The sequence below is a fragment of the Trichoderma evansii genome, assembly GCF_050947405.1.
Source record: "Trichoderma evansii strain SZMC 28006 chromosome Unknown GGI43scaffold_2, whole genome shotgun sequence".
Taxonomy (NCBI): Eukaryota; Fungi; Ascomycota; class Sordariomycetes; order Hypocreales; family Hypocreaceae; genus Trichoderma; species Trichoderma evansii.
The window spans coordinates 736,539-761,064 of NW_028145204.1; the positions used below are offsets into that span (position 1 = coordinate 736,539).

The 24,526-nt window shown below is 45.5% G+C and overlaps 9 protein-coding genes across 9 annotated transcripts; 4 read left to right on the forward strand and 5 right to left on the reverse strand.

Moving 5' to 3' along the window:
* Positions 1–445: 445 nt before the first annotated feature.
* Positions 446–1,881, reverse strand: GGI43DRAFT_145122 (uncharacterized protein). The gene is made up of 2 exons (XM_083199340.1): positions 1,336–1,881; positions 446–1,279 (listed from the first exon to the last, which is right to left on the reverse strand). Exons 1-2 carry the CDS (start codon positions 1,634–1,636, stop codon positions 813–815), a joined length of 768 nt encoding a protein of 255 aa, XP_083064774.1. The 5' UTR covers positions 1,637–1,881; the 3' UTR covers positions 446–812.
* Positions 1,882–2,830: 949 nt separating this feature from the next.
* Positions 2,831–4,104, forward strand: GGI43DRAFT_392853 (uncharacterized protein). The gene has a single exon (XM_083204602.1). The coding sequence runs from the start codon at positions 3,027–3,029 to the stop codon at positions 4,005–4,007; it is 981 nt and encodes a 326-aa protein (XP_083064775.1). The 5' UTR covers positions 2,831–3,026; the 3' UTR covers positions 4,008–4,104.
* Positions 4,105–4,292: 188 nt separating this feature from the next.
* On the reverse strand, positions 4,293–5,740 carry GGI43DRAFT_429465 (uncharacterized protein; the record flags this gene model as incomplete). Its single annotated transcript, XM_083209119.1, has 3 exons — positions 4,293–4,786; positions 4,851–5,609; positions 5,704–5,740. 3 exons carry the CDS (start codon positions 5,738–5,740, stop codon positions 4,293–4,295), a joined length of 1,290 nt encoding a protein of 429 aa, XP_083064776.1.
* A 475-nt stretch (positions 5,741–6,215) lies between these two features.
* GGI43DRAFT_379335 (Hsp70 family protein) lies at positions 6,216–8,532 on the forward strand (the record flags this gene model as incomplete). The annotated part of the gene is made up of 9 exons (XM_083202823.1): positions 6,216–6,316; positions 6,426–6,945; positions 6,999–7,043; positions 7,094–7,160; positions 7,212–7,467; positions 7,545–7,647; positions 7,706–7,830; positions 7,896–8,112; positions 8,170–8,532. The coding sequence occupies 9 exons, from the start codon at positions 6,216–6,218 to the stop codon at positions 8,530–8,532; spliced, it is 1,797 nt and encodes a 598-aa protein (XP_083064777.1).
* Positions 8,533–9,088: 556 nt separating this feature from the next.
* GGI43DRAFT_145149 (glycosyltransferase family 2 protein) lies at positions 9,089–11,805 on the reverse strand. Its single transcript, XM_083199343.1, has 2 exons — positions 9,943–11,805; positions 9,089–9,881 (listed from the first exon to the last, which is right to left on the reverse strand). The coding sequence occupies exons 1-2, from the start codon at positions 11,655–11,657 to the stop codon at positions 9,137–9,139; spliced, it is 2,460 nt and encodes an 819-aa protein (XP_083064778.1). The 5' UTR covers positions 11,658–11,805; the 3' UTR covers positions 9,089–9,136.
* Position 11,806: 1 nt separating this feature from the next.
* On the forward strand, positions 11,807–14,219 carry GGI43DRAFT_145144 (HET domain-containing protein). The gene is made up of 2 exons (XM_083199342.1): positions 11,807–12,022; positions 12,214–14,219. The coding sequence occupies exon 2, from the start codon at positions 12,226–12,228 to the stop codon at positions 14,035–14,037; it is 1,812 nt and encodes a 603-aa protein (XP_083064779.1). The 5' UTR covers positions 11,807–12,022; positions 12,214–12,225; the 3' UTR covers positions 14,038–14,219.
* Positions 14,220–14,734: 515 nt separating this feature from the next.
* Positions 14,735–16,519, reverse strand: GGI43DRAFT_429471 (uncharacterized protein). The gene is made up of 3 exons (XM_083209120.1): positions 16,424–16,519; positions 15,417–16,340; positions 14,735–15,349 (listed from the first exon to the last, which is right to left on the reverse strand). The coding sequence occupies exons 1-3, from the start codon at positions 16,461–16,463 to the stop codon at positions 14,829–14,831; spliced, it is 1,485 nt and encodes a 494-aa protein (XP_083064780.1). The 5' UTR covers positions 16,464–16,519; the 3' UTR covers positions 14,735–14,828.
* Positions 16,520–16,821: 302 nt separating this feature from the next.
* Positions 16,822–19,197, forward strand: GGI43DRAFT_429473 (Hsp70 family protein; the record flags this gene model as incomplete). Its single annotated transcript, XM_083209121.1, has 9 exons — positions 16,822–16,922; positions 16,974–17,550; positions 17,616–17,660; positions 17,711–17,777; positions 17,834–18,077; positions 18,142–18,244; positions 18,301–18,407; positions 18,477–18,696; positions 18,751–19,197. The coding sequence occupies 9 exons, from the start codon at positions 16,822–16,824 to the stop codon at positions 19,195–19,197; spliced, it is 1,911 nt and encodes a 636-aa protein (XP_083064781.1).
* Positions 19,198–19,278: 81 nt separating this feature from the next.
* On the reverse strand, positions 19,279–24,383 carry GGI43DRAFT_392863 (C2 domain-containing protein). Its single transcript, XM_083204603.1, has 3 exons — positions 21,539–24,383; positions 20,885–21,466; positions 19,279–20,828 (listed from the first exon to the last, which is right to left on the reverse strand). Exons 1-3 carry the CDS (start codon positions 24,131–24,133, stop codon positions 19,863–19,865), a joined length of 4,143 nt encoding a protein of 1,380 aa, XP_083064782.1. The 5' UTR covers positions 24,134–24,383; the 3' UTR covers positions 19,279–19,862.
* Positions 24,384–24,526: the final 143 nt, after the last annotated feature.

Here is a 24,526-nt window from a genome sequence, read left to right on the forward strand (position 1 = left end):
TGCGTGACGAGTACATTTTGAACTCTTTTTTTTTTTTATTTACTTTTGGACGCTTGGCGGATTGGGACGGGGAAGGTTCCTCGACGCTGTGTATGTCGAAATTTTTTCTTTGTTCTTTTTCTTTTGTGATTCTTTCTCTGGATCTAAGGGAAACTCTCATCTTGAGAAAAGCACACCGGATGGATATATAAGCCATATTTAAAGGGAAGGGGCCTTCATTTTTTGCGTTGATCAATAATTTTTTGATACGAAAAAGGGTTTCTCGATTTGGCCGCGGATAAGGGTTGCTTTTTACGGAGTATGTATTATTTTTTTTTTTACAAAGGAAAAAAAAATAATTCATGGCAGGTTGGTTTATTTAGTTGAATTGAGAGTGCCCGAAATGAGCGAAATAAAAAAACAACATTTATATTCACTACTTTATGATGTCCTTCCTTCTTAACGTGAAGCATTTGAGATCTTAACGATTTTGCGAACAATGTGATAATAGTATGATTTGATTTTAATTGTAGGTACCAAGGAAGATATCTAAGTAGCCATCAATAAGATATAAGTATAAATATTTCAGAACCATCATCTCGTCTTGTATAGTCATGTCGTATACACAAAAAAGAATAGTCATAAAGCCGTAACACATCATAATGAGAGGTAGAATAGAAGAAGAAACAGGAAGTATAAGAAGAAAATCGTCGTATCCAGTCATATGCGAAACACAAAAGCCTCAAGCCTTTCCAACGCCACGTCATCAAATCCAGTGCCTATATGCAATACTCCCGCTGGGTTTGCAAAGGTGTTTAAACAACGTTCTCAACTCATGAAAACAGCTTAGACACGCCTTGACGGATGCCCTCTACTAAGCCGCCGCCTTCTCGGTCGATTTCATCGTAGTAGCTAGCCTTGCGCTCCCACCGCATATCGCCGCCGCGGCCGCGCTCGACGCGAGTTCCACGGACATAGGACTGGACGGCGTTGCTGCTGCCGTTGCCGTACTCGCCAGCCATGCGGACGGCGTCGTTGACCGCGGTGAAAGGGTCGCCAGTTGCGGCGCGTTTGGCCACGCCCAGCATGCGCTCGATGGATGGCGGGATGCGGAGGCCGAAGCGCGCGAGCAGCGCGGTCAGGGCACCTCCAGTGACGAGAGGCACGATGACGAGGAAGAAGACCTTCCACGGGTGGCGCTTGGCGTAGTGCTGGAGGTCGCGGAGGAGGCGCTTGAGCTGCTTGAGGCAGCGCTGCAGGAAGCCCTCACGGGGAGAGCGTTTATAGTACGAAGGACGACCTGAGGCGTTTCATTGTTAGTTATCATGTTATAAAAATAATCAGAGGCACACATACGGTTTCCAAACAGGCTGGAGCGGCTGTTGTTGCCGCCGCCCAGGCCGAAGAATGAGCCGCGCGAGCCATTGTTCTTGCGGTAGCTGCTGCCATCGCCGCCGAAGATCCCACTACCGCGGGACCGGGGAGATCTGGATCTGGATCTTGATCTTGATCGGGAGCGCGGCGGCGGCGACTCGGAGTGTGAGCGACGCTTCTTGTGGCTGTGGCGACGGCTGCTTGTGTGGTGGTGGTGACGAGACGAGCGTCCGCTTTGGCTGATGGCGTCGCCGAACTGCTCGAAGAGGCTTGACGAACCCATGATGGCGATCAGGGGAGAGGTTTGGAATGTTTTTGGTATATGAAGTAATGCGAGACAGCAAACAAGGTGAACAAGCAAAGCAAGTTAAAAAAAAAAAAATAGACGAAGTTGACGCTGTTTCAGGAAGCGGGCGGCGCTCAGCTGAGGGTTGAGCGCATTGAGCTTTGCCGTAGCTGTGCTATAATAAGAGCACTGATTGCTTAAGGCTAAGACAAGAGATGGTATTGTCTGTCTCTGCTAGAAGCGGCACTCGCTTGCAAAATTCAACGCGATTGAGGCCTCTGTGCTAAAAAGAGGTGTTTGTAATAATACAAGTAACAAAGCAATAAGCTGCAAGAAGTTCTAGCCTGTAGACATGAGCAAGGGCTCAGCTTAGGTATAGCAAGCAGCTTTACTGTAAACAGTAAGAGATAAAACCAAGACCCCCAACCAATCCTTACGTGTATGCAAGGCACAGGCGGTACTTTCGCTTCCTTGTCTCTACCTTGTCTATGATCTGGTCTTTTCCAGTCACTCTATTTTTCCCACTTTGCCCACTTGGAGCTTCTCGTACGGATATATCCCGTGCAGCAGGGCGGGATGCAGGATGCAGCAATGAGGTGCAGCTGAAAGCTTCAAAGACGGCGCAAAGTGGGGATATGAAAATCGCCGTTGGAGACGGAAAAGATCAAGCGCCTTGACCGCCGGAAAATCGGGTGGCTGGGGAAGCCGGTAATTACAGTAGAGCGATATTTCCTGTAGGTACGGTATTGTTTGCTCGCAGCTTATTTGTTCACAGTGAGGCAATATTTTGTACGGAGTACATGGGCGAGTACGCGCTGGAGAGGGCCTGAAACAGCTAAGTAGGGCGAGAAAACAAGGTGGCGCAGCAATCCATGGAAAAAAGGTGACCAAGTCAATTAAATACAATACGAGGACAGTAAGGTCTGCTGCTAGTCAGCGAGGAAATGCAAGGAGCGGAATATTACTAGTGGAAGCGAGGGAACAAAGTGCAGATCTCAATACGTGATACTGCAGATAATCCAAGTAGTAACAGTACTTGTACTTGCTGATACTTTTCAAAAGGCTGATAGAAACACAACCTTGTTGAAAGACAGCAGTCGTTTCGCTATGTGTATGTGAATACAAGCCAGGCTTGTTCCGTCTTTATGCGCCACAGCAGCTACGCCACACCCCAGATTTCAACCTCCGTAGTACATTCTTGAATGTCATGTCTGCTCTGTTCGCGTAAGAAGAGCGCGTTCAAAAGCTCAATATCGAGAATCTTACTGTATAAATTGCTTCTTTACTTGCTCCTTGAACTGTCTAGATACTCAACTCCCAAACAATATTCCAATCAAGGGGACGAATTCTGTGCCGTGAAGAGCATAATTCAGAGCATATAGTCAAAATGTCTGGTGAAGACGATGAAGATGATTACATGAACATGACGTTCGAAGATCCTACTCCAGCGAAAGAATCCTCCGTTCAGCGTTCCCAGCGTCTCAAAAAGGAGTCCCGCGCTCGGGGCATCATAAAATCCAAGGCGGAGCTCGCCCAAGAAGAGACTGCTGCGAGAGAAAAGGCACTCGCAACCTCTCTGCTAGATGACCCACGCTCAAAGAAGAGTAAAGGCCTTGCCATGATGGCAAAAATGGGTTTCAAAGGCGGTAGTCTGGGAAAAAAGACTGAAGATGGTGAAAATTCCGGCAAATCAGAGCCTATCCAAATCAGCATGAAAGAAGATCGTGGCGGAATTGGCTTGGACAGCGAGAAGAAAAGAAAATTACAGGAGGCGTTTGAAGAGAGAGATACCAAGTCCGTCAAAGTCGATCCTAATGAGTACCGTGAGAGGATGCGAAAGGAGAGAGAGGACGCCAGGCTAGAGGTGCAACTCCATGCTGCACAACGCACGGCGGAGAGGTTGGACGATGAAAAGGCTGGAAAAGACACAACCGAGCCCACTTCATCTTCTGAGGAAGCAGAAACCTCTGACTCAAAACCGCGTCCGACATCATCTCGCCCACTCAAGTCCTTCCCCGTTGTCTACCGAGGCTTGATTCGTCACCGTGAAGAAAAAGAGCGTGATCGACGGATGAGATATGACTTGGAGCAGTCCCTCTCGCGGCTGCCGACATATGAAAGCGGTGATGAGGATGACGATGACAAAAAAGCGCTGGGAAAGAAACGAACTATATACGCTGCTGCAGATGACCTGGATGAAGAGGATGAAGAACTGGACAAATTTAATGCTCTTGAGCCAGGCACTAGGCTGAGCCGTCTGGTTATGTATTTACGAGAGACGCATTGGTATTGCTTTTGGTGCAAAATGGCGTATCCGGATGCTGAGATTGACGGGTGTCCAGGTTTAACGGAGGAAGATCACGATTAACAGAGATTTTTGTCAAATACATAGCATCTTGGTTTAGCCTCTTTTCTCATTTATACCCATATAGATGGATCTGTATAATGTTATTACTGTTTCTACTGTTTCTACTTCTCATTTTATACCCATGGAAATGGATCCCTATAATGTTGATATTTTGTCTGTTTTCTGCAGTTGCCTTATGCGCTCAAAGTATAGCTAAATTTCTTCATAACCTGTCCCCCCAAATCAACTTTTTGCTCGATAGTCATCTTGGCCTCGAAACCGCGTCCCAGCTCGTCCTGCGCATATTCATTCCAAAACTACTGTTACTTTCTTTTCTTTGACCACCACCACAGATTTGCATAGAACCATGGCAAAATCGAAATTCTCACCATCTGCATTTCCAATCTTCCAGACGGCCGGAGACTCGTTCACATCAACGACATAGCTTGATAATGCAGTATCGATCCCATCTTGAAAAGATATCATCGTCTCCGGATCGTATTCACAATCATCCTCTTCATTATGGCTTTCGGCCCATTTCACGATAAAGATAGCCTTCGATCTCATCATCGCGAAATGAATATTTGCTGCTTGCTTGATGACCTCCCACACATCTCTCTTGAACACCTCTTTCCTTTCGTGGGATATTTCATCCCCAAAACAAGTCACCACATCGATGACAGCCTGATTCTGCTCAGAATCTTCACCCAATCTTCCATTTTCTTTGATGTTCGGATCAAAGGCTGACTTCATATTACTGATCATCTTCAGGTATTGGTGGCTCGGAGGATCGAGAGGATCTAATTTAGAAAGGGCATTTATTAGCAATTGATTATCATAAGAAAGAGATTGAAAGCTGAGTACCTATCTGGTCGATACGCTGCGCCAGCAATTGGCCAATCTTCTCGTACCAGTGCTCTGTAAGGCCCTTAAAACAGTGGAAGCATATTATCACCCACAGCTGGCGCCGAGCAAGAATGTCGCGCATAGGAAGCATGCCATTAGTTGATATTCCGGAGTGCGAAGCACTTGTCAAATAATTGCTAACGATATTCTGGACATTACAGCAGAGCTGATTCCAAGCCCCAGAGATGGTGTCGTCTGATACTTTGGTACCGAAGGCCTCAACATTTGCCGTAAGAATAGTGGCCATTTTGAATTTAAGGGCCTTAAAATCTTTTTCGAGTGCTGCGTATTTTCCACTCTGTACTTTCTCAAACTCTCGGTGAATTTCCCTCTCCTGTTTAATTACCGCCACTAAGTAGCCTATTCTGCTGCGCTGGCGTTTGATCTCAGAGCTACTAGCATTGAGCAAGCCACGTACAGTCTCGGGGCTGGTACGAGAAGATTCTTCTATAAGAACAGTATCCCAGTTCTCTGCCTCGGTAGCAGAATATGTACGTGTCCTGGGATGTTTCGTAGACCCTGCTAACTCGTCTTCGCTCTCGGCATGATTCCGTTTTCTGTTGTCTATAGTCCGACGCTGGCGGAATGGTATCTGCTCTGAAATAGCTAGACCTTGAGTTTGAGCATAAACATACGAATTCTGTAGCGCTCGTGCTCCTTGAGTCGTTAATTGCGAGTTATTCGGCAAAGTATTGCCATAATCATTATCATCTGCTTCTATATGATGCATTCGTCAGTCTGCTATATTTAATTTTACTCGAAAGAGTAAGGTAGAAGTGTATTAAGCAAGTGGTTCAAGATGTCTCCTCACCATCGTTGATAATAATTGTAGAATTATCTGATGGCATTGTTCGCTGTTGCGCTCAAGTAAGGCTGAAAGCTGGCCGAGTTGCTACAAGGTGAAGGGATCTAGAGCTGGAGAAAGATCGGAAACAAGCACCGCGAGAACGAAGTTACGACTGATGTGGAGAGTTTGATCTCGCCTGGGTTGAAGTGAAAGGGATTGAAGTACGTTGGTGAATACGTATTGTCAGGTGTTTGTGGCTAGTTTCATAGAAAGCAAGTGCTATGAAGGTGAAGTTACGATTGGAATAGAGAATTTATCTCTTGAGCTGAAATAAAAGTGAATACGTGTTGCCAAGTGCCTACGGCTGGGTGCATGCGGCCAAGTGACTGAGGCTTGCTACCCGCTTCTCTATTTAAATAGCGGAGCGCAGAAGGACGGTTCAACTTTTTCTTTCTCCTATTCATACTCCGCATGCTCTTCATCTCCTAAAGGAACGAGATTCGCCTCACTTCAACGATAGCATAGGACCAGCAGCTATGGCTTCATCTGCCCAAACTCAGGCAAATACCGACGGAGATTCTTCGCACTCAAAGGATGAAGATCCTACCATTGTTCTGGGCATAGATTTTGGCACAACGTAAGTCCATGCTTCCCTATTAATTGATAACAGATACCGATTTCAGTAGTTATTCAGGCGTGGCGTGGGCCATCTCAACTCGACCAACCAATATCAACATAATAACTAGCTGGGATTCCGCTAAGTATCATTGTTCCGATAAAGAAAAAACTCCGAGCATCGTCTCATACGAAGAGAACGGCAAAATTCTTTGGGGTTACTCTGTTGCTGATAAGAAGCTTTCAATCGAATGGGTTAAGCTTTGCCTCTTGCAAGGAGATGACATTCCTAAAGATGCCCGTCACTCAACACAGCTTCAAGCTGCTCAAGCTGCTTTGAAGCAGCAAAAAAAGAGTGTCGTAGAAGTCATTAGTGACTACTTACGACAGCTATGGAAACACAGTATCATCAACATTAGGCGAGCCATAGGTGGACAGCTGGTGGACCTCTGCAGGTTCAAGGTGGTTGCCACGATTCCCGCGATATGGCCGATATATGCTCAGATACGTATGCATGAGGCCATAGAAAAGGCTGGGATTCTGAGCACTCGAGACGCCGGTCAAACAACGTTAGAATTTCTTCCAGAACCTGAAGCTGCAGCATTAGCTACTCTGAGTAGTATTTCTATGTACAATCAGGCAAACATGGAGGTAAGAGCATCCTATATAGTAGATATATTGCATCAGCTAATGAGCGGGCTTAGGTTGGCGACCATTTTGTTGTTTGCGACGCAGGTGGAGGCACTGTAGTAAGACATTGGAATCACATCTTGAGTTTTGATGCAGCTTACACAACTAGGACATTATTACCTATACTGTTGTCGAGCTTAGCCCGATGAAAGTGAAGGAAAGCGTGAAGGGAGACGGTACAGTTGTATTCCTCACCATCCATGACTGGCAACTGATGTGATGTATAGGAAAGCTTTGCGGAGCCACCTTTTTGGATGAACGTTTTCTACAAATTCTTCGAGGGAAACTTGATCAAGTCTCTCCTGATACCTGGAAAACACTTGAAGAGACTGGAGTACTGGAACGAATTATAAACAATGATTGGGAGAATGGAATCAAACCTCAATTTCGTAACACTGACCAACATTGGATGATTCAGATCCCGGTAAAGGGACCCAAGCGAACCCATGATGAATTCCGTCTCTCGGATATTAAGCTTGATGTGTGAGTATTCTCAGGCTGACGTCCTTAGATCAAGCACTTGTAAAGTTCTAGAGAGTACTAACCTGTATAATGAACAGCAAAGACGTCCAAAAGATATTCAAGCCAATAGTGTCTGAAATCAAGCATCTTGTGGATAACCAAGTGAAAGCCATCAAAGAGAAGTACAATAAAGAACCAAAGGTATGATTTTGATATTGTCTGGCATAATTACATGAAGTACTAATTTATATTTTTCTAGTTTGTTGTACTTGCTGGCGGGTTTGGTAGGCAACCTTTTCTTTTTACAGAAATGCAGGACGCTTTGAATCACAGAAATGGACTTGTGGGAAAAGTTGAGGTTCTACAGAGCCAGGGTGCAGAACCGTAAGTGGCTATTGAAATATTTATAATAACACGAAGCTGATATTTTTTCCCCTTTCACGATAAAGCTGGACAGCTGTCTGCCGAGGTGCAGTCATACGAGGGCTTGAGCTATCCGACGACACAGGAGGGCCCACAGTACAATCAAGGATTAGCAGGCTGAGCTATGGTATAATACACAATTTACCATGGGACGCGAAGAAGCACAACATAAGAGATAAGTATTGGAATGACTTACGCCAAATATTTGAAGCTAAAGACCAGACATCCTGGTTTGTGAGTATTGTAAGTCGCTACATCCCAGTGGCCAAATTAACTTGAAATATATTAACAACTACCAAGGGAGAAACCATTCCAGTGGGCAAATATGTAACGCAGGGACTTTGTACAGATCTCAAATGCCCAGTCAATTGGCTCTCTACGCGCCTCATCTACTCAACCTCAAGCACTCCATCAAAGAGATGTGATGAGACAGTCAAGGAGCTTTACAAACTCCGTTGGTCGACGGTCCCTGATTTTTACAGCCTCCCTACTTGGATCAACGCCAAAGGTCAGACTATTAGACGAATCTCATTCGATACGAAGATGATATCAAACGGAGTAACTCTAGATTTTGATATTGTTTACAAAGGACAAGTTGTGGCGTCGAAAAATATCGGCATCGATTATGGTCACTGTGGTGCTCTTGCTGGCAGCTACAGTTGAGACAAAGATGAGGAATAGCTCAAGTAAGACATTCGTCTTTGGGCTAATTGTTTATAACCAGCCAAATTTTAGCTTATTTAGGCTGATATTGAGGAGATGTTTTTGATCATGCATAATGCAGAAATGAGATTGCTTGCCCTGGCAGGGAGATAACTAAGGATTATTTGATAGCTTGATACATATCAACTTGATGATAACTGCGTTCACCCAAGCGGCAGACGTGACTTATCCAAAATAGCCCAATGCGTTTCATCACCAGTGCTCAATGGCCCATAAGATAACGCTTGATTAAAGAAGAGGGAGGGAAATCCTAGGATAAATGCCATGGTCCAGAATCGCAAGTAAACGGGCCGATAAAAGAGATATCGCTGATAAAGAGAGTAAGAGGGATAACATATTTGAAGCTGAATGCAGCATTAAGAAGGGAATTGTTATTCAACATCCCAGTTTCGTTATCCAGCAGCCCAGTTATAGTAGAAGCAGTAGAAGCAGTAGAAGATTAAAATAGCTCTAATTTTGTGACATTAACCACAACTGGAAGATGGATAACAAAATTGGGATGCTAAATAATAATTTCCTTTAAGATGTATGCAAAATTCGCTGGCTAAAGTAGGTCTTCATCCTGCCCATCATGATTCAGTCCCCTATATTTTCTTGTTAAAGTCATGGCCAAGTTGACTAAAGATCCGATTACTTTAGCTGCAGTTAATCCTGCGAGTGCCCACATAACACCAGCAATATAGCGCATGCCTTTACTCTCTAAGACAAGTGGATTTTCATCCGAATTTACACTTTTGACGTCTGCAATGCTGAGGACGACAAAAACTAAAACGAAATTCGTGGTTATCCAAGCAATCACAAGCAGGGTCTCAAGCATTCGACGAGCGTTCTGCGGCCTTTGTGCCTGTTCTAATGGCGATGCCATTCGATCCAAATAAAAGATTCGCTGTCTCATAATCATGAGTTGCTGCTCATACTGTTCATCGAGTCCCTCATCAGTCAATACATCCATTCTGCCTTTGCCATTCTGTGTCTCGGCTTTTGGCAACTCAATGACTGGGCCATCTTTCGCTATAATATTCCTGAGGTTGAACGAATCGCAAAATCCGATAACGTCAGAGACGTTGATGTAATAGGGAGTCAGGAGTAGATACTGGATGGATGAAATGATAACAGGCCATAGATCGGATATTAGCAGCGAAGCGATAATCCAGAGTGCGTAAATGAATAGAACCGCAATGCCAAGCGAGATTGTCGGGTTTTCAAATAGTTGGCTCGCGTTTGAGGAGTCAGAAGGCCATACCTGTGTTGCCTTGTGAAGCATAAGGCAATAGCAGGCAAATGTATAGCTAGAGCATTTGTTAGCTGGACGGCATATGGTAGCACTATTTCAGTGGAATAAAGGCTTACGATATGATGACGAGCCATATTGGAAATAAGACTTTTGCAATAATCAGGCCGTTTAATTTCCAGGTACGAGTCAACGATGATATGAGAGCAACAGCCAAAGAGACGTCGTAAAACCACTCCAGTATGATAGCTGTTACGTATCCACCTGTTCCTAGTAGGCCAGGAGAGCTCACGCTTGTTGTTAACACCTTGAAATATATGAACATGTTGCCTAAAGCAAACCAAGAGAGAAGCAATTCGATAAAACCAAGGGCGAATTGGATTGCAAAAGCCGCTTTTCGGAGCATAGAATGACTCGAGTTGAGTACCTCGCGATAGTGCATGATAGCGTAGCATGTATCCAAAAAATATGGAATTATTATCCTGCGGCGCATAGTAAGAAGTTCACCGATAGTAGTCGCCATATAAATATTTGCTACTGCTGAATTGACGTATCGAGTAACCCAACTTGAACTTGGTTTAGCAATCAGAGAAAAAAACGCCAGTTGTAAACTGACCAGTTTTGCCCGCGCAGACGATATCGTGGTATCAATTAACGGATCAGGGGGCCTAATGGTCTCAAAGTATTGGTCTAGAGGGCTTTCCCCTGTCTCGTCGTCCTTGAGGGCTTCGTATCTGATAGCGTAAAAAAGATTCCGCGAGACTGAAGCAAAGCCAAAGGACGCTCCAAATGGGAGAGAAAGAGAATTTTGAAGATGCTGCTCAAAATTGCACGCAGATTGAGCAAGGTTAAAAACTTCATCAAAGCCAATCGTTTCTGGCTTGGCTCTTCCAAAAGCTACCGCGCATCTGGGCTCGACGGCGAAGGCTTTCCAAAGTTGATATATCGCAAGGTCACTAAGCCTTGTCTCGTCTGGAATAGGTACGCAAATAGTGGGATCAAGCATTCGAGCAAGTCCGCGATAGGCCCATTTATCGGAATGCACTTTGGTTTCGTTCTTCTCTTCCAGGCAAAAGATTGTTTGTATAGGATGTCTGTATCGCTTCGGGATTACTCGTACCCGATTGCTTTCAATCGCCAGGCCAACTCGAGTCGTGTGCTCATAGAGATGAGCCGTCACGTTTCTGCTATTAACTTGACGTCTTGCTACGCCTTCTTGGTAAATGCCCATGACGGACAGGAGGGCCTTGGTTTGGGGATCAATGTTGTATCTTCCAGCACTAAGCACGCATACAACTATGTTCTTCCACGACTGGTCTCCCCATTTATCACAGAGAGTTTGTACGTTGTCGAAGACGCTTGTCACGGTATCCGCAAAGGATAAGTCCCCTTCGTTGTACATATATATGTTGATCATTATCTTGGTCTGGCGTGGAGATGCAAAAAGAGCTTGTCTTAATGTGAACCCTTCGTCATAAAAGTCATCAGGCCCACAAGTGACCGCTGTATACCGCGTGTGAGTGAATTCTTCGTCTTCGTCCTCAATAGAGCTCCTGAGATGGGGCGGGAGCGCACAGTCGACAACAAAATTTCCTTCACGAAGAAAAAAAGGCTTGTTAATCGACTGTGGCCCTCGCTGAACTCGACTCGGGCGACTGAATTGTGGGGGATATATTGCATCTTGTCCTGATGAATTCGGTTGGTCTTCGAAAAATTGACCTTCAGAACTTTGAAGATTATGGGCTATGGGGGGCGCATTGTCAACCAAATCTTGATACGATGATGTAGCTACCCGCTCATAGCCTGGTTGTTGTTGCGCTGTTGTATGAAGCATGATATCGTTTGTCTTGAGTATCTGCCCTTCGGGCCGGTGATTGGCCGGCGACGGTGAACAAGACAAATATTCAAACGATTATACTATTTTATTTTTCTTGGTTTTCCTTATACTTTTTTTTTCTTTTTGCTTTTAGCATAGGTATATGCATCAAAAAGACCAGACTTACACAAACCGCCACAGGCTTTGGAGACAAGGTGGGGGATTATTTGCGGCTGAGGGAGGGGTACTGTCACAATGCCCATAAGGCAGAATGCTTGGGTCGGTCGAGACTCTGGTACATTTAGCCACCCATTCCTAATTCGCGTATAGCAAAGGCGATAGCTGCGGCTTATATATGACAAGGATTGAAGCAGCTGAGCTGGGTAGGTGGAACTGGATTCCCAACTATCGACAGTAGCCTGGAAGGTCTATGACCATCTCAGCCTATGACAGAGCTGCTCTAAGGGCTGTATAGACCCCTGTCTCATAACCACTCTGCTCCATCTAAATACTTCACTGGATTACAACATTTACAATAAAAACAGTCTTTAGTTAATTTAACAAGCGCTAGCAGTATTCTGTCGACATGAGTCTACCGTATCCATACAGCACGTTATCACCGACGGCAAGCACCAGGATCTTGGAGCTTCAACCAAGTTATGAGCAGGACGGACCGCTGCGATGCAACTTGCGTGAGCTCAATATAGAATCTGATCCATTCTATGAAGCCCTCTCATACACATGGGGCAAACCAGAGTTTACAGAACGGCTTATCCTTGACGATAAATATTTGATATACATCACTCCAAACCTTCGCGATGCTCTGCTGCGTTTCCGTTCCAAGCTCAACGTACGACGAATTTGGGTCGATGCTATTTGCATAAATCAACAAGATGACCAAGATAAAGTCAGACAGATTCCTCTCATGACACAGATATACAGGCGCTGTTCAGGAGTCTTGGTTTGGCTAGGCAACGATTCTCAAGGCTCCTCATCGATGGAGTCTATTAATGCATATTCTCGACAAATTGATCATCGAGATGACATTCAAGATATACAGCAAGATATAGAAACCTTTATTCGTTTGCCCTGGTTTGGTCGGCGCTGGATTGTACAGGAGGTTGTTCTAAACCCAAATGTGACTCTCTTCTGCAGCCAGTCTGAGATCCCCTGGCTTCGTTTTCTGCAAGTGGTTCGACATAGCCAAAACGTAAGCGGACTGTTATCGGTGGTGAAGACAATGGAGTCGATCTGGATCTACCACTGTCTAGGAATAGAAGCCGGTTCACAAGCGCCTCTCCGATTGCTCGACCTCCTCTCTGTGTTGTCCGAGTTGGGGTGTGTGGATCCTCGAGATCGTATATATGCAATCGCTGGTCTTGCTTCTGACACGTTTTTAATCCAGTCTGGTGAAACGGGTCGAGATCCGAGAGAAATTAAAGTTGTGGTGGACTACAACAAACCGGCTGAGAGTTTATACGTTGACCTCATCACCACGAACTTTCGCTGTTTCGACTATCAAGATATTCTTAAGCACACTGATCTTCGGGCAGACGGATCTCATTTAGGCGGAATGTGCTCTTGGATTCCTGATTGGAGGCTGCCAATTGCTCGGGAGACACTCTCCAGTGGTTGGCAGCTCGAAGGGTGGCCCAAAATCTCTCTGGACGCCATGTCTAAGACTCTGCATATTCGATTCCCGCAGAGCAACAAGGATCCTGGATATGTATTATATGGAGCTATCGAGAATATTTCTAGCGTTTTCCCTATAGACGCCTCTCCCAGTGCCGCCATGAACTGGCTTCAAGAAGTTTGGAGCCTCTTACGCAGCTGGACCACAGGCAGCAATTCATTAACAACACTTGGGCTCTTAATTCATCAACTTGGAATGATCTTCTTCCAAGATCACATGAAAGCTGAGTGGTCTAAATCAATTACAAATTATGATTGGCAAATGTATTACTTTAAAGGCTATGGGGATTTCATGAGAACAGTGACTGAAGATTTGGAAGATCCACTGGATGAGAAGCTTTTGACTATGCTTACGCATACTATGAAAGGCCGTCGACTATTTCTATTATCACCTGAGTCTGATAATCTAGATTTGAGCTGCAATGAGCCATCTATCAGAAAAAATGGCCAGCTTGCAATTGGAATAGGTCCGTCACACTCTCAGCCTGGTGACTTTGTTTGTACGAGGGGAATAACTCCGCGGAAGTGGGCACATCAATTGCACGACTGCACTGCCGACTCTACTTTCTTGCTCCGAGGGACGGGCAATGACCCAGCAGAGAATAAATTTTACTATATAGGGGAGGCCAGAGCTAATCGCCCTCAAATTGACGGCGGGATGCCTTGGAATATGAGGCGCAGGTTACACTACATTATCTTATGTTAACATGCCAAATCTCCCAGTTTAAAGCCAACTCAGCTGCATATACTTTATTTAATCTTCTTCTATTGCTTCTACTACTTCTAACCTCGGCAGACAGCTGGTAAAGGGGCTACTGCTATGGCAATCATGCACTGGGCTGCCAAAACAGATGCACGAGACATTGAGTTTGTCTTAGGCAGCTCTTCTTTAAAAGCTGCAGTTGAAATGAGTGCTGAGGATGCTCTCAGTCTTCCACGACTATTTTATACTGGACCTCCATCAGCTTGCTTCGTTTGTAGCGGACAGTATTTGTCAATGAGTAAGGTACGCGTAGGTTTCGGCAGTGGTGAAATTCGCTCAGAAATGAGGGCGCTTGTCGGTAGGTTGTATGTTTCTTTGGCCGCCTCTACCAGGTTGGGATTATTTTCAAAGTAGAGAGCGTCGTCTTTCGGTACAAAGTAATGACAACGGGATCTTTCTGCTTCTACTGCTTCTACTGCTTCTACTGCTTCTACTGCTTCTACTGCTTCTACTGCTTCTACTGCTTCTACTACAGCTAGACAGCTAGATAACGAAATTGGTTTGCTGGATAATAATCCCCTTTAGAAAGTCGACCGCAATAATACAATTAGAAACCTAAATACGCATTTTTCTTTGCAAACTATTAGGGTTATTTAATTTCCGGGGTATATAGCGAACCGTTCTCTAAATTACTTATCGTGTCAAAGCTTTAGAAGCATCCCAGTTATTGTTCCGATTCAAATCTCTCCAACTGCGGCATTGCCGCTCCAACTGCGGCCGAAATCCTCGTCATCTCATACTTCCCCGCGTACAATTTTATCCTCCAAAGTAGATCTAGCTTCCTGTTCTCTAAGTATGACCGAAGACTTGCAGAGGATCATATTGAACTCAAAGCCCTCTCCATCTGCATTGCCATATTTTACCAAGGCCGGCGCTTCAACAAACTCTACAACGTACCGAGATGTGTAGACGTCTACATCGCTTTGCATAGATTCCATCAGCTCCCGGTTATAAAGACAAAAATGCTTGCCATTATCATCCCCAAGCCACTGCTGCAAGAAAATGGCTTTTGACCTCATCATCATATTATGGAGATGTATTGCGTCCATGATCAATTTCTTCATCATGGTTTCAAAGTGCTGTATCATTGAATCCGAGATGAATTCGGAAACTAAAGACTTAGCAACCTCAAGCAATTTACAAACGGCTCCTTCAGACTTTTCGTCGAGCTGAGAGCCATCGAGACTAGCCATCGCTCTAAACTTCATTTGGCTGAGCGTCTTGAGGCAGCGGGGGCTGGTGATACGTCTTTGACCTATGGGAGAAAAATTGTCAGTTGGTTATGCCAATTTGTATGAGATAGGTACGGAAGGAATATTTACTGTCTATAAATACGATCTGTGTCAACATCTGACCAGTTTCTCCGTGCCACATGCGCCGCGTCCCTGAAAATACAGCTAATCTGATTGTATGCCATATCATTCGCCGAAGTACGGCAACACGTAGGCTTGCCACGTCGCACAAAGACAGAGGCAAGAACATTTTCATCCGGTTCAGCAAAGTCTCGATTTCGTCACACTCATTGGTGGGGCGCTTGGTTAAGCATTGAGAAACCAGGTCACGAATGTTGAAGGATAATTTGCCCCATTCCGCAGTGATATCAGAATCTGACACTTTAGTATATCTGCCAGAGTCCTGTTTGGAAGCATCAATGGCAGCTTCGAGCTTTCTTCTCAAGCTACTACACTCGCTTTGTAATAGGACGATCTCTGAGGTGTGGAACGCCTCTATTCGTTTCTGATCCTGTTGTGCTTGCTTAAGATCTTTCTTAAGAGAATTGTTTTCAAGAAGCAATTCTCGATTCTTACTTTTGAGAGTTTCGAAGCCTTGACTTTTCGATTTGTAGTCTTCCAGCCACTCATCAAACACCTTCTCATACTTTTTAATTTTAGCGTTGACCGTAGGCTTCTTGCTGCGTTTTTCCGGCCGTGTGGCGTCATCATCGTGTTTCTCGCGACCTCGTTTTCTTGGATTTGGAGTCTCAATTTGGCTCGATGTCGGCGATTCCAGTTGCATTGGCTCCTCTTTGGCCGCATTCGAACGTAGGACTCGAGAAGGTTTAATTAAAATTATTGGCTTCCTGGAAGCAGTAATTTCTTGATAACTTTCATCTGCTCCATCGGTGACAGAATGGTCTTCTCCTTCACTATCCCGACATTCTTCGTCTTGAGGTCGTGGCAGTGATGATGCGGTTGGTGTCTCAATAACCAGATTCTCGCCATCGATTTGCGAGGATTCTAAAAATCCTGCTTCAAAGTTAGCTTCAATTTAATTTGACTGATATAAGTAGTTGGATGAAAATGAGTTCTCATGAAACAGATATTATTACCTCGTCCTCCGCCTGGAGTGTCGATATCTCGTGGCGACATCGTGTTGTAATCTCTCCGATAAGAGACGAATTGGGGGATATCACTTTTCAGAAAAAATATGATGAGATAAATCAAAAGGTTAGAAGAGAGAGCGAAAAAGACAAAAAAGAAAGAAAGGAAGAAAGGAAGCAAAGAGGGGTTTTAACAGCGGGGGTGGTAAATATGCAGAGCTTTCTGCCAGACGGCTGCCAACTGGCATGGCAATGAAGCACGCATTCATATTCAAGTTAATTATGCCTTGTCATCGTGTATATTCTCTTCCATTTCTCCTTAACACAACTCCTTTTGCCCTATCAGCTATAATATTGACACCACTTACTGCTTGACGGCAACGTCGCAAATTGAGAAGCATTCAATCATGCGTGGAACTGGCCGAAAACAAAGAGGTGCTAACAAGGCGGCACAGAAAGTTTCTGGAGGAGATCCTACGATTGTCATAGGCATAGACTTTGGAACCACGTACGTCTGTTCTATCGTGATGACGCGGTTTCTGATACTGATTCTGGATAGCTTCTCCGGTGTCGCATGGGCTCGATCAAGCCGACCAGAACAAATCAATATAATAACTAGCTGGAAATCTCGCTTCAATTTTAACAGCGACAAGGAAAAAGTGCCAACCATAATTTCTCGCGAAGAGAAAGATGTTACACCTCTTTGGGGTTATGTCGCTCCGCCAGGATCAGCTTCCATCCAATGGTTCAAGCTCTGTCTTCTAGATAAAGAAGATATTCCGCAGTATCAAAGAAGTTCAGAACATCTCAAAACCGGAATGGCTTCACTAGAAAAGTCCAACACCCATGTTGTAGAAGTCATCAGCGATTACCTACGAGAGTTATGGCATTATACTATCAACTGCATCGAGCGAGCTGAGGGAGCATCCATAGTCGATGTTTCCGCGTTCAAAGTGGTTGTCACTCTACCGGCAATCTGGCCTGCGTACGCTCAATTTCGAATGAAAGAGGCAATTGAGAGAGCAGGAATTTTGAATATTCGTGGCGTTTTTGATACTGCTCTGGAGTTTATTTCAGAGCCTGAAGCGGCGGCCCTGGCAGCTTTGCAAGATCTGTCTGATAGGGCAGATATGGTGGTGAGACCATATAATCACCGCAATTTGGAATTACTATTATTGAACTAACTGACTGATCACAACAGCCTGGTGATCACTTTGTTGTCTGTGACGCGGGTGGAGGCACTGTAGTAAGTTATTTGACCTATCTTAACGTTAAAACAGCTTATTTGCTTCACAGGATGTGATTACCTATACTATCGTCAGTAAAATTCCGATGAGAGTTAAAGAAAGCGTCAGGGGAGATGGTAAGTAGTATATCTTCTTTTCATGTTCATACTCGTACAGCTTACACAGTGTATAGGAAAACTCTGTGGCGCTACGTTTGTGGACGAGCGTTTCCGAGATCTCCTTAAGCAAAAGATCCCTTCAAATACTTGGGAAAGACTTGGAGAAGATGGAATAGCTCGTCTTATGAATAATGAATGGGAGAATGGCATAAAACCACAATTCAGCAACGACGGCCGCAAGTGGTCGATACAAGCCCCTGTCAGCTCGCGGAAGAGAGATCACGAACAATACATTTCTTCAGATATCAGTATCCACAAGTAAGCTCCGCACAGATGTGGATAATTACTATCTATAGAGACTACTTACTAACATACCCAACAGTTATGAAATTGTTAACGTGTTTCAACCGATAACCAGCCAGGTTGTAGAACTTGTATCAGCTCAAGTTAACGAAGTCAAGAGGCGGTACAAGAAGAAGCCCAAGGTATGAAACGAGCCTTGAGCTGTTTGCCGAAATAGAATACTGATATAAATTACTAGTTTGTGATCTTAGTTGGTGGTTTTGGACGATGTCACTATCTATATGACTGCCTGATTGAAGGTCTCAGAGGCAGTGTAGAGGTGCTACAGAGTTCTGGGGCACGACCGTAAGTACGAATAGAAACTTATGATATTAGACAATGCTGACCTTTTTTTTCCCTTTTCCAACGATATAGTTGGACGGCCGTCTGTCGTGGTGCGGCTATCAGAGGACTTGAACAGTCTGATGGTACAACCGAATCCGCGATTTGCTCGAGGATTGCTAGAGCCAGTTACGGCACAATGTGCAATGTTATTCCATGGAATGAGAAGGACCATAGCGTCCAAGACAGGGAATGGTGCCCTATCGCACGGGTATATATGGCCGCGGACCAGGCCTCATGGTTTTTGCGTATTGTAAGTTATTAACTTCTAATATGACCGAAATAGACAGTGCTAATTGTCATCAAGGGCGAAACTATAACCGTCGGTAAATCCATCGAACTAGGATTCAGCCAAGACTTCGAATCACCAGCTAGCGAAATTGTCACAAACCTCATTTACTCCAACAGCCCCCAGCCATCAGAACGGTGCGATGAGACGGTCAAAGAGCTCTGCCAGTTACGCTGGTCGAGGATCCCCAAATTCGACGATCTCCCTACATGGACTAATAACAAGGGCCGCATCATCAGGCGACTCTCTTATGTGATCAAGATGACTTCCAACGGCGTCTCCTTGGATTTCGAGATTTCACACGACGACAAAATTGTCGCTTCGAAAAATGTCGCGGCTGATTATAGCGAGAGTGGTACTGCAGCGCATCGGCATGCTGGCCATCTTGGTGACGACAATAGTGGCACCTATACGCCTCCTGGAAAGGGGCCTGGAGGCTGGGACGACGAATTTGATGATGATTAACTTCCATAAATGAAACTATGCTTTTGAAGGCGTTGGGCAAAGAAAGATATTGGCTATGAAATTGGCTATGAATTTTAGCGGAAGGAATACATTTCCCCGAATAGTTATTGCTATCTCCAAAAAGTTATAATCCTGGAGATGCATGAATGACACAAGTATCTCAAACAACGAAGCTCATATATAGTAAAATAAAGTAGCTGTTATTCGGCCCTTCCAGCTTCATTATCCACCATCTCAACCGTAACTAATAGCACGAATAATTTCCTAAAAAAACAAATGCTTGATATTGCTATCTACATAACTGAAGAGTAACCATCCCCTAACATGCTAAGATTACACAACTTCCCTCCCGCCTCATAATGTCAACCAATCTCAAAAATCCCGGATATGTCGTAAAATCAAACCATCCCCAATCCATGACCTCGGTATATGCCTACACTCATAAGGGTATCTGATGAGGCCAAATCCCGCCCGGCCACAGTCCATAAAACACTAAAGACAAGGTACAGAAGTAAAGATGGAGCTGCTCTCGTCATAAAATCTCCCCTCTCCTATGTTAACTAATTTCTCCTTTCTCCCAGCTATTTTGATACTTTGTGTATATTCTCGTCCTCCTTTTCTCTTCTTCTTTTTCGTTTCTCTCACATCTACGCTGACTTTATGCTTTATCTCCTGTTAGGCAAAAGACTGTTTCGCCCGAACGGCGCACCTTGAAATGCGGGAACTCCAGAGTTCCAGCCTTGGCTTACGCTGTTCTTCACAATCAGCGCTGCGGCAGCTGTTGCGGCTTGGCGCTCCTTCTGACGCTGTCTCTCCTTGAGATAGTTGACCGCCTCGGGACGCATACGCAAGATTCGCAAGATCATATCATCACTAGCATCAGCTTGCATCTCGCGTCGCTTTGCCTCCTTGGCTTTTCGCATTGTTCCAAGATTTCGGCTCATCATGATACTCTTACCGCGTCGGATGGTTCCCATGCTTGCGAACGAGCCCGCACCACCCAGAGACGCTCCCAGACTGCTCGGCACTGCGAGTCTACTCTGACTTTGCTGTGGTTGATTCTGCTGTTGCAAAGCTTGCTGAGCTCGTTGAGCAGATGCTGCGGCCATGCGCTCCGATTCCCGAATGAGGTTGTTAGTATCCTCAAAGTAGAAAAAGTTTAGCGAAGCAAGCTCGTGCCACTTAGGCGATTTGAGCACCTCAGCAGGAACTCCGAGTTGTTCGCCTGAGTGCTCATCCTTGGCATTGAAAAAAGCAAACAGCATCTCGAGCCAGTGATACACAATGTCGAGCTCCAGGCGCGTAAGGGGTTTCTGGGTTGACGGCTTCTCTGACAATGGTGGCACCAAAAGATTTTCAATTGTTATAAGCACATCTTTCCATAAACGAGTCATGACGGCTATCATTGTTGCGTCTGTTAGTGTCGTTTTCATGATGGCGAAATTGTCGTCGAAATAGGCAAACAGGTTGGTGAGAGCGTTTTCGATCTGTGACTGTGAAGGCGCTGTAGATGGGGCGGCAGCGGAAGTTCGTTTCTTCCAGAGACTTGTGATAGAAGCTCCCACGCCTCCAGATCCCAGGAGGCCCCTCAGGGTCTCGAGTGACAGTGTTTCGTTAATTTGAGCAGTAAGCTGGAATCAAGTTAGCTAACCTTAGCCATATTACATCGTGCAGTAATAATACATACCTTATCCGTAATTTTTCGGACCATATCTCGTTCTGTACGCTTCAGATGACGGAAAGCTTTTCCAAAATGGAAGACAATGTCATCACGCTCTCCTTCCATGCTGACTCTGATTAACAAACGGCCCTGTGAGTCCAGATCAAGCCAGAACTCTCGGGGCAAATAGTCGCCAAAGTGATTAGGATCCAACTTCAGCGAGGTTCGTCCGACGTAATCATGGTCACCGAACGTATCGTAGTCCCATATGGTTGCAATGACGTTAACTGGGCCTTGAACTGTAATGTCGAAGGATTCATCCCATCGGGGGTTCAAATTCCGATGAATGATACGCGTCTTGTGAAGTCGCTTCTGATACTCGTCGCCAAAAACGACATATGGATCACTATAACCTGAGGGGTCGCAGGCCTTGAGGTCTTCGGCCTCCACCACTTTTATGGTAAAAGTATACTTGCTTGGCTTCCGAGATTTCTTCTTCACGCCGTCTTTCTTTTCTAATAATGCTGCACATGCTTCAACATTCATGTTCTTCTCCAACTTATCAAGCTCTTGCATTGCGTACTCGATATTGTTAAGTTTTACAAAAGACTAGAAGACATAATAAGTCAGTATAAGGTAAAGAAGGATATATGATTGTATATCAGTTGATATCGCACTCACCTCTGGGAAAAATTGGAATGGCTCGGCCTTTTCCTTGTTATTCCATGCATCTTTGGCATATTGCATCCACTTTTCTTGGGTTGTTTGAGTCTGCGCAGCCAGCTCTTGAGCAGATGGACGATCCATTTCTTTTGCGAACTGTTGATCAACAGTTTCGCAGTAACGACCAACGCCAGCGGAGAAATTCCTTGCCAATGTAGTCATGAATCTGGCATGATGCTCTGCGTTACCCCACTCCAGCTTAAAAATTTGGTCTACCGTCTGGTTGAATAGCATAAACATATCAATAATGGACACGCTATGCCGCTGCGAGTCTCCAGCTATTTGGTCTGGGTTGTCTGTTCTCACTTGGAACTGATCTTGCTTGATTGCTTGATCCACGAAATCTGCCATTCGTCCCTCGGCCGACTTGAGCCAGCGCCATACAAAATCGACGAGCAAATCTTCAATGTTGAAAGCAAAAGGCTCCTCAGGGAGGAACTCTTCGTGGATATCGCGGATTTCTTTCAGCTCTTTATACAGCTCAAATCCATCTTGAATCTCAATCTCTTGGCCGCCTTCGCTAGCTCCTTGCATAATAATTTGGATGATGGCGCTTGCATCCTGCTCGAATTTGGGGAACACTTCGTAAACCAAGATACTCAATGGATCTACCCCCATGATGGTGGAAGACTTTTTGTACCGCTTCCGAATTCGGTCGCACACCTTGGACACAGCTTTGCCAAGCTGCACAACATGAGCAAAATCCCACTCTTCTTTTCGCTCTGGTATCTGCTTTTGCATATTCTCATGGTAGATTTCAGTAGCTTTCTGGGCTAGACGTTCGGATAGAAGCTGTTTGAAATCTTTCATCACATCAGCCCGAGGAGAAAATGTTGGGTCTTGGCCAATTTGATTTTCTAGGAGGAACATGACAGGTCCAATATTGGGAGGTTTAGCTTGGTAGCAACCTTCCAAGAGATCGTAGAGCTCTTGCAACAATGCGTCGTGAAGACTTTGTAGAGTGTGCTGGTATGCAGCAAAATCATGCAACGTCCAGCGGCTGGGTTCAAAATCGGTAAGGGGGGCGTTATATTGGTGAATATGGGGCGGCTTTTTCAGCTCTTGTGATGGAGACTTGATTATATCAAAGGCAGAGTCAAGGTCTTCGGGGGCTATCTCTTTCTCAAGGAACTGGTTGGCTACTCCCTCCAGAAGAACGATGAGTCGAGAAAATTGCGGTATACGCCACCGAACAGAGAGCTCATTTAGTAGGTCCATAGATTTATGCGACAGCGGCTGGTAGTCATTGTTAGGATCGGCGTGCATCTGATCAAACATCATCGCCTGCTGAAGAATATTCTTGTAAAACGACCTGGGATTAGGAGGGGTGAATGTGTATATCGTTTCATCTACGGCTCTGATACTGCTCGATTCTCCAATCGCTAGAGAGCTCAGACTAATAGACGGGTCAAAGGCAAAAGATGAGGCACCTGGATCAGAGATCACACGACTGAGGTCGGCATATGCCTGGTCGTTTTCGTACATTGATGTCGGTCGACTTGTCATGGATTGGTCGATGGGGCCAGTTTTGGTTTTTGCTAGCTCTGGCTTGGCCGTTAAAATGTCCATCATCATCTGTGAGAGATGTGTGGCCTCTGACTTCTTCCATTCAATGAAGGCATCTTCAACGTCAAAATCGTGGCTGCTCAATGTACCTGGCAGATTGGCATTAAGCCGAGTCTGGTATGATTTAAGGTCTTTGAGCGCAGCCTCTTCAGTCCAAACCTGACGTTTTTCGTTTAGTATCTTCTGAGCCTCTGAGAGACCCATGCCGTAGATGCTTGCGACGGTCTGTACCATGGGCATATCCTTGACATCGTAGCTAAGAGGCACTATCACTTCAATCGTGGTGCCAGTGCCAGCAGTGCTATTGCTAACCAGATCTTGGTCGTTTCTGAGAAGTTTGCTCTCCAGGTCTGTCAGTCTAGACATCAGCTCGGGTCGATCTCGGTCATGTCCCTGATCTTTCATGACATTTGCGGCCAACCTCACAAACATGGCAAGGTGGCGGTCTGGAAGTAGCTTCCATGAATCGGATTCATCGTCAGGCCCTTTCCCCTTTTGGGCCGCCTTTGTCGCCGCAGAGTAGAAGATCAAGACCAAGGGCTCAAACTTTCTTTCTTTTTCGATTGTTTTTCGAAACGTCTTTTCCGAGAATGCTGTATAGGCCTCGGCAAAACTTCTCTTGACAGCAGCATCACTGTACCCTGGTAAAGCCTCGCTGCCCCTCAGTACGCCACCTACACGGTCAAGCAGAGCGGTAGCGAAGTTGTGGGGGAGCTTGATGCTCGTAGAGTTTCCCGAAACGAAATCCTGTACGAGCTGTCCCACGCTCGTATGCGCTCGCGCAGGTTGCTTTGGGGCCGGGACATATTGCTTTCGTTTAGCTTTGGGCTGCAGCAAGTAGTGCAGATAGGCGGTACGCAGAGCAAAGCTTCGAGCTTCGTCTGGGTCGGCAGGGTGCTGTGGCGTAGACTGTGCCCGCGATCTTCCCGTGTCCCTACTGCTATTATTGACTCCATGTTGAGACTGGTATGACTGACGTGACGCCATTGCGACGTCTCTCAACAGGCAGAATGATGCCCAAGCCCTGTGTAGATGCTAAGCCTCATAGCCGGTCTGGATCTAGGGGAGGGGCTCAGCAGGCAGCCAGCGCTGCTAGGAACAGATGTTGAGCGAAAGTCGAAGGAAGACAGGCAGGATGGCCTCGCGGCAGGATCCGTAGACGTGGTGTTTTGGCAAACAAGCTTGCTGCTAATGGGATTTTGGTGGTGCGGATGTGTTGCAACTTGGACAGATGGCGGGTGGCTGTGGAGAAAACGTCATCTCCTGATGCTGGTCGGCTTTAGGCGCTTGAAGGCCCCTGGAACATGGTTCTAAGCGCAGTGAAGTGCAGCGCCACGCATATGCCCGAACCTGAGCAATCAGGAACACGAGCTTTGTTTG